Genomic DNA, 13393 nt, shown 5'->3' with positions numbered 1-13393 from the left:
GTCCGCTGCTAGAAGACGTAGCTTTGGTGTGACACACTAACAGCTCTACAACTCCCAGGTGACTGTTCCAACTTCATTTTTTTCAGGCAAATACCGAGATAAATACATTGAAAATCACATTTAAAATCAATGCTATAGCACCATGTATTAAATTAATCGCCAAAGGCGAAAATGAATATCATATTCACTGTAAATATAGTTCGTTTTGGTTAGTTTTGTAAAAGTAAAATGTAGTTTTCGTTTTCCTTTTTTACAAGCATTTCCATTTTAATTTTATTTCGTTAACAAAGTTGTTTTTCAAATTTTGTTTCGGCTATTTCGTTGGTTTTCGTGAACTAAAATATCCTTGTTTTGAAGCTGTTCTAAAATAATACCCGGAAGTAATGACCTTGCTGCCGAACTTCACAACTTGATGCAGCCAGCTGGAGGCGATAGCTGAAGGAATCTCGTTGACGTATAGTACAACGAAATACGCGGGACGGGGAACACTCGTGACCACAGCTGGAGAGAGCAAAAGTGCAAGACTTATTTATCAGTTTGATTTTTGGGGGGCGACAAAAATTGGAAACTATCATGATGACAGTCCTCGGCAACGCCGGTCGCTTGATCCAATGTGAGTAGTACTACAGAGCTAAATTAGCTCGGACAAAGCTATGTTTAGACACGCGAGTTGCGATTTATTTACACAATTCCAAAGTAGTAAACTACTGTTGCATCTTCGGTGTGGTCTGGGTACAGTTATAAGGGAATGGACTGTCTAGCCCTGCATGTGGTAAATTATACCAATGTTGTACATCGTTGACATTGGCATCCGTTTCATAAATGATAAGTTAAATGGTTAAAAGTGCTCAGTTTCCGCTGAAGACCTTTCACAATAAATATATATTGTCGTAGTTATTAGATTTCCTGTAAATCCGCATTTTTAAACAGTTAAGAATTATTCTATATGACCTACCTGATTCTGATTTGTTGTCCATTTATGATATTCTTTCGTCACTTTTTCACAATTAAAAGCGTAGCCCATAATGGGCTTTAATTTATTTTGTAAACTAAATTTTATTTCCGTTCCTGGGTAACCTTAAATTCGATGTTTTTACGACAGCGCAACGTGAGCAGTGTTACATTTGCGTAATCAAATGTGTGCATTGATTCAAATTTCTACGTCTGAGTGATATCTGTCTTTATTAAAAATATGACATCGTTTTTTTTTCCAGTGGAGCATTTTATGAGAGTTACACAATTTCAACATTTTAAACTTGCGTAATCTCACTCGGCACCCTAGCGGCGTTTTGGGATATTGCAGCATGAGAATGAATGCTTCTTGAAAGAATTGGTACAAAACGGCTTCTATCAGTTGTTTTTTTTTCTTCGCATTACTTTATCTTTACTTTTTTTTTTCACTCAGTGCGTTAGATGTGATGCCAAAACAAACATTTTCTCTGGGCATTTTTGGTTACCTGACACCTTTCCCAGACATGTGTTTGTCTAATTGAAGACTAAATTGTCCATAGGTGTCAATGTGAATGATTCATTGTGTATGTGTACCCTGCGATAGATCACCGACCAAATTGTAAAGTGCTGTAAGTCAACATGTATGTCCGGGTTGTTCACTTACCTCACTAATATGTCAGACTGATTTTATTTTGATCTGGTCCAGTTGCCAGGAGCAGTGTCAGTCTCAGCCTGAGGACTCGTGCCACTGTTGCAGCTTTGGCCCACAATGCGACCCCAGAAACACAGGACAATAGGTGAAACGCACACACTTGTGCTTAGCCACTGTTCATTTTGAAATAATAAACATGAATGCTTAAATTGAGAATTCATTATTTTTGCACACCTTTTACTTGCTTTTATTGACAATGACTTGAAAAGGTTTTGCTGATAATTTTGGACACACTTATGTAATTGTGGTGCTAAAAATAACTGCCGTGTCACTGTCTGTTGGAAACTAATGTCCTGGGTCAGTAAGGAACCTATTTTATTGTATTCCCCCTGAGGGATCTACGAAGCTGGGCATAAGATGACCTAATTTGTAGCGTTTGTACATACGTGTTGTTAATTTAAGCATGAAAGAAAGGAAAATGCCACTGCCGTGAACTGAGGGCCGCTCCGGCAGGAGCATTACATTGAGTGGTGATTTAAATATTTGCTAAGGTACTGTAGACGGAGTCATATTTTTAAATGGTGCTGGCGTACCTCACGTTGTGCGTGTATATACCATGTAAAGATTTATTATCATTAAGTTAGACTCATTTCTTCGCAGAGCAATCAAGCTCAGTGTATTGAATGCAACGACTGCTTTTGAACCTGTTTTGCAGGAAACCTAAGACAGGCATCTTGATGCTGAACATGGGAGGACCCGAGAAACTAGAAGATGTACACGACTTCCTGCTCAGGCTGTTCATGGACACAGACTTGATGAAACTCCCAGTACAGAAGTACGAATGACAAAACCATCAAGTACATTTTTAAGGGCAATACATTTGAACAAAAGTTGTCGGTTTTGATTTTATATTCGGTTGTGACAGAGAGCTAGACAAACAAGTCGAAAGTCGCACTGCATTCCGCGTCTCTCATTCGAACTCAAGGTTGAACAGGAGTATGATTATTGTTGCTCAGAAACCTCTGCAGCTTCACACTGTCATAATAAGTTTATTTCAGGACAGTAGTATGCAACCTTGAAGATGTAGAAAGGAACTTTGTGTTCACGTAACTGGCGAATTTGTTCACTGTTGATCATGTACACGATTACATTCCCTCGCCCCGCAGTAAACTCGGCCCATTCATTGCCAAGCGCCGTACGCCAAAGATCCAGGAGCAGTATAGTAAGATTGGAGGAGGCTCGCCCATCAAACATTGGACCGCCATGCAGGGAGAGGGCATGGTGAAGCTGTTGGATGAAATGAGCCCTGAGACTGGTGAGAGCGAGCGTCCACGCGGCACATTGCTAAGCAGGTGTTGTTGTCATCCGGCCTGTCAGAGACCGACAATGGTCACAAAAGATCCCCACTGCATCTGGCACTTCGAGACCATCAAAATGTTTGTGATTATGGAGTTGGAATAGCGTAGGGGAAACATATTTCCTGCCATTGGGATCCATATATATACAGTATATATAAAAATAAACGCAAGCGACATGTAAACCCCCGCAAAGAAAGTCCCATGCTAAATTCTAGACCCCAAAACCTTTGACTGTGATTCACACAAGCTAACCGTCTGCTTAATGTCAGTTGATCATTCTGATCAACTTCTCACTTCTCAACGACAGTGAAATTCAATTCTGTCCACTCCAATAGTCGATTTCAGACTTGTTTGTTTCCGCGGCACTCCATGGGTGCAAAACGAAGATAGCAGCGCATGGGAGGAGTGGCTGCTCACACGCCTGCTTCACACCTCACAGATAACAACGCAAACGAAGCAGCAGTTAGAAATCAAGTGACGGCTGACAACTACATCCAAAGCTGATATTGTTGACAACGCCTCCCCTGCAGTCTTCTGTCCTTCACACCCCCCCCCCCCCCGCCCTCCCTTTAAACAATTTACTCTCTTTTTCTATCCCATCAGCACCTCATAAGTTCTACATCGGTTTCCGCTATGTCCATCCACTGACTGAGGAGGCCATTGAGGAGATGGAGAAAGACGGAGTGGACCGAGCTGTGGCCTTCACACAATATCCTCAGTATAGCTGCTCCACCACAGGTCACCGACAAACATCATTTAGTCATAAATCAGATTTAGGATCGTGACATAATATGCAGGGGTTTCTCCTACAATGCTAACATAAGCCAAAAATGTCCACCCATGTACGCCCTCGTCAGCTAGCTCGAATGCATTGCTGTTTGCGTGGACACCTCAACAAGTCACAAGATATTAATATGAGGAAATGCAATTTTCCTTGTCATGTGATTCATTGTTGTTGTTGTGTCAACAGGTAGCAGCTTAAACGCCATTTACCGTTACTATCGAAGCAAAGGTGACAGGCCAAAAATGTGCTGGAGTGTCATTGACCGTTGGCCCACACACCCTCTGCTGGTGGAGGTTAGACACACACACACACACACACACACACACACACGCAAACACGCTAATGGGGCAGAAAGAACAAGGCACAGAGTTGTCATAGTAACCAATGCATCAAAACCGGTTGCAAGCCTCATGATGCAGTGCGATGTCAATATGTCATTTTATTCATGAACGTAACACTTTCTCTGTGTGTGCCCGTGCAGTGTTTTGCAGAACACGTCAGTAATGAGCTGCTGAAGTTTCCAGAAGCGAAGAGAGACGATGTTGTGATTCTATTCTCGGCCCATTCACTTCCTATGGCGGTGAGTGCAACATGATATTTGCCCGTCCTGCTGCACTTGATCACGAATGCTATTTTTATATCAAATCCGTTTTGACTCGATGGAACAACCACATTAAATCAACAATTCATGTTTACTCTCCAACTGCACGACTCGTCATGACCGACCGTCCTCCTGTTGTGTAATGTGTGCAGGTTGTAAACAGAGGTGACCCGTACCCCCAAGAAGTGGGCGCGACAGTCCAGAGAGTTATGGAGAGACTCGGACACTGTAACCCTTACAGACTGGTGTGGCAGTCCAGGGTAAACCCCCGTACACTTCAGAATTGAAACTGTTGATCCGTGGGATTGATCCGGGGGGTCAATTTATACTTTAGTAGAGATCCGAGGGACATGCAATAGGGTACAGTGGTACTCACTGTGGGGCATGAGGTGAAGTTCTGACTCGAACAAATAAATTGCACCTTCAACCCTGTTTTACAACCAAGCACAGCATTTGAGGGCAAAACTGATATTTTCTTTCCCACCACTGAAATTATTATTATTCTATTTTTTTTTAGGTTAGGACAAGAAGATTATTTTAATCCTTAAGAATGGTTTATTTTTTTTAAACATATATTTTGGTGCTTTTTTTTTTTTACAGTCACAAACGACACATTTTCATCCGCACATTGCAAATTGAGTTTTCAGTCCACCCCAAGTTTGTGATTTGAATTCTGTCACCTCAAGATGGAGCCACTTCCTATCTCATCGAGAGTGCCCCATCCCCCCCCCCCCCCCCCTCCCATCTCTGACCGCATCCTGTTCTGTGCTTCATCCCTCAGGTGGGGCCCATGGCATGGCTCGGCCCCCAGACGGACGAGGTCATTAAAGGGCTTTGCGAAAGGGGGAAAAAGAACATCCTGCTGGTGCCAATCGCGTTCACCTCCGACCACATAGAGACTTTGCACGAGCTGGACATTGAGTACGGACAGGTGCTGGGCGAGGAGGTGAGAACTTGCACAAGTTTCAATCCGGTCTGGCGCGTCATACTATCAGCAGATGCACATCATTGAATAATGAAGAACAAAGAAGGAAGCTCAACAACAAAACTAAAATATACCTCATGGCTTTTTTTTTTTTTTTTTTTTGTCTCCTGACTCCGAATTTTGTCTGCCATAGTCTACCATAAAGAGAATTGTGTCCCATTGCCACGGCCACCCTCGGGCACCTAAATGAGTTGTCTCTTATTTTTGGTAGACCCCCCTTTGATGTCTACAGGATCAAGTGACATCAGTGGAGCTCTGGTCTCCAGATAAATTGTTCAGGATGTGCGTTAGGTTGTGTCTATGTCCAGCAGCTGAGCGGCATGTCTGTCGGAAGGCACCAGCAAGGTGACCACAGATCAATGTGACTGGTGCCACAAAGACACGCACGCAGACATTGACGCATTTTGCACATTGGATGCACGTTTGCTGCACTCCTGCTTTCCTTCAGTCATCAACCGCGAAACGGTTAACGGCTAAACGAAGACAAAATCGTCGTATGTAACTGTCCAGTTCCAAACGTCTTCAAAGTAACAACAATGATGGACGTTGGAATGCATTTTCAATTTTAGTGCACTCAGTGTCACTGAACAGTCTGAGCCCCTTCAAGTGTCTCCACGGCCACCAAAATGAAACCTGTTGTTCAAGAAGTCATTGGAAGTTCAGAACAAAGCGCGCGTGTTTATTGGAAAAGAGAAGGGGAATAAATCAAAAAAGGACTGCAGAAATGAAAAACACGTACTTTTATACCCACTATACACGTATCGGTTTAATGATACTTTTCATATACTTCTAACCTGGAGAAAAATGAACCACCTTTTTAGAACCGGGCTATTTGCTGAAGTGTGGGCACATTGGAAACCTTTGAGGCCTTCCCGTGAGACTGGCTTTGTTTGATTGTGATTGTAACTTGAATGTCGTTTCTCCCCTCCTCGTGTCAGTGCGGTGTGGAAAACCTCAGAAGAGCCGAGTCGCTGAATGGGAATCCTCTCTTTATGAAGGTACGCAGACATCCGCACGCACGTCAGTGATCCAACGATTAGACTGCTACGCACAGGGATTGGGAATATTGATAGATTTGTCAAAATGCTGAAAAGGAACCTTTCTGGTTTGCGGCATTGAAGTGCATTTCAAGTATTTATTTGTTTTCGTGGGACCTAAAATCCTTGGCAATGAGTCGAGGGTCGGTTGGTGTACCGTCGCAGACGACGCGAGTCGTCTATGGACACTTACGCACAGCAGATGAATAGATTTGCTTCAAGGCATTCCGCTCCCGGAGTTGCGCTTTGTGTGAGGCAGACAAGATAATTGTACCACTTCTTCTTTCCATTATCTCAAATTGCTAATGGCTAGGTCATGTTCATGTATGACTGCCAGCAACTGTGTACATAATACATTGAGAGGAGATACTGTGTGATTTAATGAAGGGGAGGGAGGGAGGGGGGGGGGTGCAGGACAGACACATAGGAGACCACGGCAGACTGTTTTGTGGCAGAAGTAAACTACAAGCAGGATGCTGTCAATAAACGGACCCCCTCGCTCCCCCTTTCTTATCTTTCGATTTCTCTTCTGACTCATTTCTGCTGTTCTTCTTCCTTTCCCTCACTCCCCCTTTCTCCTTTACTGTCTGCCCTTCAACAGCTAACTACTACAACTCTAATAGTTCTTTGAGTGTTGTATTTAGTGTGCGCGCGTGTGTGAGAGAGAGAGAGAGGTTTATTCAAGCAAGTAGCGGATCAATGGGAAGCTTAAAAGCTGACTACAGTAGAACTGAACTGCCCGGCTGTCTGGCTGGTCAAACCTGCCATTGCTCAGAGACCCCTTGGTAGGGCCGTGTGCGCGTGCGTGCGTGCGTGCGTGTGTGTGTGTGTGTGTGTGTGTGTAGATTTGAAATTGCCTGTACACAGAGGGCATGAAAGATGAACCGCGATGGAAACAGGGCTTCACTGTGCACTTTCACAATGTCCGCCATTTGATTTGGACCCACAGCCGCTCACTCTCTTCTTTATTTTGTGTTCTAGCAAAGCATAGCTTTGCATGTTTTAGCAAAGCAAGCGTTGAATGTCCATCCATTTAAAAAAAAAAAACTAAAGGGAAAAATGTTTGCATGTCTTTGGTCTTGTCCAGGCTCTGGCGGAACTGGTCCAGTCCCACCTGAAGTCCAATCAGCCGTGTTCCCGCCAGCTGACTCTACGCTGCCCGCTGTGCACCAATCCCGTCTGCGGAGAGACCAAGGCCTTTTTCGCCAACCAGAAACTGTCATAGAACATGTGCGCGGGCGGAGCGCAACCATCCCCGTGAAGGCGCAATCGGGGCATCCGATGACATCATGCACTGTCCAGTGTGGCGGAAAAACACTGAGTGACGTCAAACTTCTATAGGAAAAAAAAAAATTCCGAGGAAAAGGTTGAACAAAGCTTTTTCAGCATCTCCTAACTTTTTCATCTCACCTTTTGTTTCTACTCGAAACCAACGATATCCCGCTCTTTTCGCTGATTTAGAATTCAGCGGGGAAGCGTGAAACCCATTCAAATGAACAAAGTCAGCCGAGTGTCAGAATATCCCCCCCACGCTGTGAACTGATCAAGGTCTGCATGAACAGGTGCTCGTCTGAAAAAGTAGAATGCCGTGAAAAACGTTGATTTATTTCAGGAATGTCATTCATAAAGTGAAATTTGTGTAGTGCATTCAAGTGAGCTGAAGTAAATCAATTTTTTCATGATATTGAAATTTTTTTGGACCAGCACCTGTCAGCACAAGTGATGCTCCGCAGAAACGGCTTCATCCCCTCAAAATGACAGAAACAATTGTACTCGTTTTCAAGTCACTTTTTTTGTTGTTGTTGTTGTTTTTCTTGCATTCCATCATCTCTGCACCTCACAACAACCGCTTACCTTTTTGTTTTTCTGCTGACTGACCGCAGTCAAAAGGCTGTGATGTTTTCTTTGCAGTGTCAAGACGAGGGTGGTGCAAACGTCCAAAGTGTTCATCACAATGATGAGCTGAACAAGATCCTCGTCTCAAGTCTCAGGTTCAATTTATGAACCTTTGAAGCGCTAGTTAGCATCGTCTGCAGATTTTTCCATGACTTCCATGATTGGTAGCACGTTGTTTCAAGGTCACCTGCTCAAGGCTGAACAGCTACCCCCAACCTCGCTGCTTCCTCGTGAATTATGATGTTTAAAAGGGACAATTTTGAGGAAAAATTCCCTTCTGTCGCGAGACTGGAATTAAGAATGTGTAAAATGTTACCCCGGCTAATGTCAATTTGCCCCTCCCCCCACCCCCACGTTGCAATTATGATGTGCCTTTTTCCATTTGTACTTGAGGTGTTATTTTGTTATATTATTTAGAGTTTTACAAATGAGTGCTTACAAGACGTGTGAATTTCCCAGGTTGATGCCAAAACGTGACATCCTGGCGATGGATTCTCTTTAAAAAAAAAAAAAAAAGAATCTCATTGCGCCGGGTTCAAGTAAGGCATAGAAGAACCACATTGAAAGGCAGATGAGAATATGGTATCTTCCATGTTTGTTCGACTCTTGTCAACATGGGCACCTCTTGTAACCACTGGCCTTCAACCGTCAGCCACCTCTGCCCGAAATGCAACCAGAGTTGCACAGCAAAAATTCTCTCTTCTCATAATTCACAGACGATTGTGCTTCCGAAAAGTTTACTCATGCTTAAAGGTCCTTCGGCCCTCATGTGTGCGTGTATAACTGAGGTGGCGTAAAATATCAACATGAAGGTTTCCAGACTAATCAAAGTAGTGCTTGTGCATGGTTCATTCCAGGCAGAGTCAGGGTTGGCTATTTAGTCAAATAATCCGCGGGCCAACACGTCCAGCTTAACCCCAGCACACAATCGTGGCCAGAAAAAGCCATTCGAACAGTCGAACGGGGTTCCCTATGAAAAAATTCCGGTGTGTTCACCTGAAAAGTGCATTGGGTCAAATTGCATTATCATTAAGATTCCCCCCACTGTCTGTGTTTGTTTATTTTTCTTTTGATTTGTTGCATTGCAGACATTACCCTGCATCGTTGAAAACAAAAATGGAGTCACAGAGTTTTCAGCATGTCTTCCTGTATGGTCAAATAAACGGCAAAACGTGATACAGTACATGAAAACTGTGATTTCTGATGACGTGAATGATTAAAAATGCAGAGGTTATTCGGATTGTTATGCTATGAACATTACCACATTGTAAATTAAATGAAACGACTGACCACCAAAATATGTGTCTGCCTTCAGCTTGAAGGTAGCCAGCCACCTTGTGTTTCCACCTTGTTTGTTTTTCATCGTTTCATTGTTCTCATTTTTGTGACATGTAAGCATGGATACCGCTAGCATTTTCGCATTTGATCAATTCCCATTGGAAGTAGCCGTAGCACTTATAAAACCAAAATCAGTCTGTCTTAGCGCTTTCTCTACTCAGGTTGCACTCATATGCCGCGATAGCATGCAAACACCTAGCATGTTAGCATTTAATCAGTCCTAATTAAATATAGTCGAGTTGAACTTCGTATGACGTTTTCCTCCATGGCTTAGCAATGCAACTGATCGATTCAGTACATTTCCGCACTTCCTGCCCTAACTCACGGAGGCCCAGTGCGGTCTTGTCCTGAGCACATGGTCTGGAAACATGTCCATTTTCCTCAGTGCGTCCGTCCCCCATCCTGCCTTCCTTCTTCCTTGTTCAGCTTGTTCATTTTCTCTTTCAACCCCTCCTCTTTTCTCCCTTTTTGTCCAACCAATCTTTTACCCATCTTCCAGCTCCATCCCCGCTGCCTTCCACACCTTCCTGTTCATTTCTATCAGCTTGCCTCCCCTCTCACCCCCACCCCCAGCAACCCCCCTGCGGTGTTGCAATCACCTTTGCTGCTGTTGATTAAGCCGAGAGAGATTGGCTGTCCGCGACCCAATAACCCCTGAGGTTGCAAGGCTTGGCGCCCTCTCTCCCCTTTTCTTGCCCATCCTCCCATTTTGCGCCGAAACCCCCTCACAACATCCAAGCGAGCAATAGTATTACCCTGCGTTTCTTTCCCCTCACTGTCACCTCAGCCTTTGCTCCATCTTTTCTTGTCCACTCTTCTCTTACTCTCCTCTGATGACTACGCACTCACATTTTACACTCGTAGAGTTGACGGGTGTAAAATGCCTTCTATAGTGAGGCATTTTTAGCCGAAAAAAGCAACCATGGAAAGTCAGGCATTTTTAGCCCCCAAAAACGACCATGTAAATAGTAAGGCGTTTTAGCCGAAAAAAACAACCCTGTATACGAAGGCGTTTTTAGCCGGAAAAAAAAGACCATGCATAGTAAGGCATTTTGGGAATTGTTCCTTGGTGTGAGTGCGAAATGTTGTGCGGGGAAATGGATCAGAAAATGGATGGCCACGCATGTTTTTGAGAGGGCACAGGACGGCTGGAGGCAGATTTGAACCGTGTACTTCTGATATGGGACACAGACACACGAACAATTCGACTACCAGGTGGGTCATATAAATTTTCGATTGTCCCTATATAACACCATTTCTTCAAAACAAAACAAAAAAAGCCGAAAAAAACGACCATGTATAATAAGGCGCTTTAACCAAAAAAAACGACCATGTAGAGTAAGGCGTTTTTAGCCGAAAAAAAACGACCGTGTATAGTAAGGCGTTTTTAGCCGGAAAAAAACGACCACGTAGAGGAAGAAGTTTTTCGCCGAAAAAAACGACCATGTATACTAAGGCGCTTTTAGCCGAAAAAAACGACCATGTACAGTAAGGCGTTTTTAGCCGGAAAAAAACGACCATGTATAGTAAGGTGTTTTTGGATGAAATTTTTAGCCGAAAAAAAACGACCATGTATAGTAAGGCGTTTTCAGCCGAAAAAAAACGACCATTTATAGTAAGGCTTTTTTGCCAAAAAAAACGACCATGTATAGTAAGGAGTTTTTAGTCGAAAAAAACGACCATGTATAGTATGGCGTTTTTTGCCGAAAAAAACGACATAGTATAGTAAGGCGTTTTTGGCCCAAAAAAAAACGACATAGTATAGTAAGGCGTTTTTGCCCCGAAAAAAACGACATAGTATAGTAAGGCGTTTTTCGCCGAAAAAAACGACCATGTATAGTAAGGCGTTTTTTGCCGAAAAAAACGACCATGTATAGTAAGGCGTTTTTTGCCGAAAAAAACGACCATGTATAGTAAGGCGTTTTTAGCCGAAAAAAACGACCATGTATAGTAAGGCGTTTTTTGCCGAAAAAAACCACCATGTACAGTAAGGCGTTTTTTGCCGAAAAAAACGACCATGTATAGTAAGGCGTTTTTAGCCGAAAAAAAAACGACCATGTATAGTAAGGCTTTTTGGCCGAAAAAAAAGACCATGTATAGTAAGGCGTTTTTGGCCGAAAAAAACGACCATGTATAGTAAGGCGTTTTTTGCCGAAAAAAAACGACCATGTATAGTAAGGCGTTTTTGGCACGAAAAAAACAACATAGTATAGTAAGGCGTTTTTGGCCCAAAAAAAACGACATAGTATAGAAGGGCGTTTTTGCCCCGAAAAAAACGACATAGTATATAGTAAGGCGTTTTTGAGCCGAAAAAAAACCAACATAGTATAGTAAGGCGTTTTTGGCCTGAAAAAAAAAAACGATAGTGTTGTAAGGCGTTTTTGGCCCGAAAAAAACGACATCGTATAGTAAGGCGTTTTTGGCCCGAAAAAAAACACATAGTATAGTAAGGCGTTTTTGGCCCGAAAAAAACGACCTCGTATAGTAAGGCGTTTTTGGCCCGAAAAAAACGACATAGTATAGTAAGGCGTTTTTGGAGCCGAAAAAAACGACATAGTATATAGTAAGGCGTTTTTGGCCCGAAAAAAACGACATAGTATAGTAAGGCGTTTTTGAGCCGAAAAAAACGACATAGTATATATAGTAAGGCGTTTTTGGCATGAAAAAAACGACATAGTATAGTAAGGCGTTTTTGGCCCGAATAAAACGACATAGTATAGTAAGGCGTTTTTGAGCCGAAAAAAACCACATAGTATAGTAAGGCAATTTTGAGCCGAAAAAAACGACGTAGTATAGTAAGGCGTTTTTGGCCCGAAAAAAACGACCTCGTATAGTAAGGCGTTTTTGGCCCGAAAAAAACGACATAGTATATATAGTAAGGCGTTTTTGGAGCCGAAAAAAACGACATAGTATAGTAAGGCGTTTTTGGCCCGAATAAAACGACATAGTATAGTAAGGCGTTTTTGAGCCGAAAAAAACGACATAGTATAGTAAGGCGTTTTTGAGCCGAGTAAAACGACATAGTATAGTAAGGTGTTTTTGAGCCGAAAAAAACGACATAGTATAGTAAGGCGTTTTTGAGCCGAAAAAAATGACAGTATAGTAAGGCGTTTTTGGCCCGAATAAAAAGACATAGTATAGTAAGGCGTTTTTGAGCCGAAAAAAACGACATAGTATAGTAAGGCGTTTTTAAGCCGAAAAAAACGACATCGTATAGTAAGGCGTTTTTGGCCCGAAAAAAACAACATAGTATAGTAAGGCGTTTTTGAGCCGAAAAAAACGACATAGTATATAGTAAGGCGTTTTTGAGCCAAAAAAAACGACATAGTATAGTAAGGTGTTTTTGAGCCGAAAAAAACGACATAGTATATAGTAAGGCGTTTTTGGCCCGAAAAAAACGACATCGTATAGTAAGGCGTTTTTGGCCCGAAAAAAACGACATAGTATAGTAAGGCGTTTTTGAGCCGAACAAAACGACATAGTATAGTAAGGCGTTTTTGAGCCGAAAAAAACGACATAGTATAGTAAGGCGTTTTTGAGCCGAAAAAAACGACATAGTATAGTGAGGCGTTTTTGAGCCGAAAAAAACGACGTAGTATAGTAAGGCGTTTTTGGCCCGAAAAAAACGACCTCGTATAGTAAGGCGTTTTTGGCCCGAAAAAAACGACATAGTATATATAGTAAGGCGTTTTTGGAGCCGAAAAAAACGACATAGTATAGTAAGGCGTTTTTGGCCCGAATAAAACGACATAGTATAGTAAGGCGTTTTTGAGCCGAAAAAAACGACATAG

The 13393-nt window shown here is 42.6% G+C and overlaps 1 protein-coding gene across 1 annotated transcript; it reads left to right on the top strand.

Annotated features, from left to right (window-relative positions):
- The first annotated feature begins 406 nt into the window (after window positions 1-406).
- fech (ferrochelatase) lies at window positions 407-9440 on the top strand. The gene is made up of 11 exons (XM_086135599.1): window positions 407-613; window positions 1658-1748; window positions 2319-2438; window positions 2770-2918; window positions 3565-3699; window positions 3932-4038; window positions 4227-4325; window positions 4499-4606; window positions 5128-5292; window positions 6270-6329; window positions 7456-9440. Exons 1-11 carry the CDS (start codon window positions 574-576, stop codon window positions 7591-7593), a joined length of 1212 nt encoding a protein of 403 aa, XP_085991725.1. The 5' UTR covers window positions 407-573; the 3' UTR covers window positions 7594-9440.
- Window positions 9441-13393: the final 3953 nt, after the last annotated feature.

This window comes from Hippocampus guttulatus, chromosome 17 (assembly GCF_054856545.1).
Source record: "Hippocampus guttulatus isolate MCC_2025c chromosome 17, RoL_Hgut_1.0, whole genome shotgun sequence".
In the NCBI taxonomy this organism is placed as follows: domain Eukaryota; kingdom Metazoa; phylum Chordata; class Actinopteri; order Syngnathiformes; family Syngnathidae; genus Hippocampus; species Hippocampus guttulatus.
Note: the sequence above shows the minus strand (reverse complement) of the source record. Positions and strands in the feature narration are given on the sequence as shown.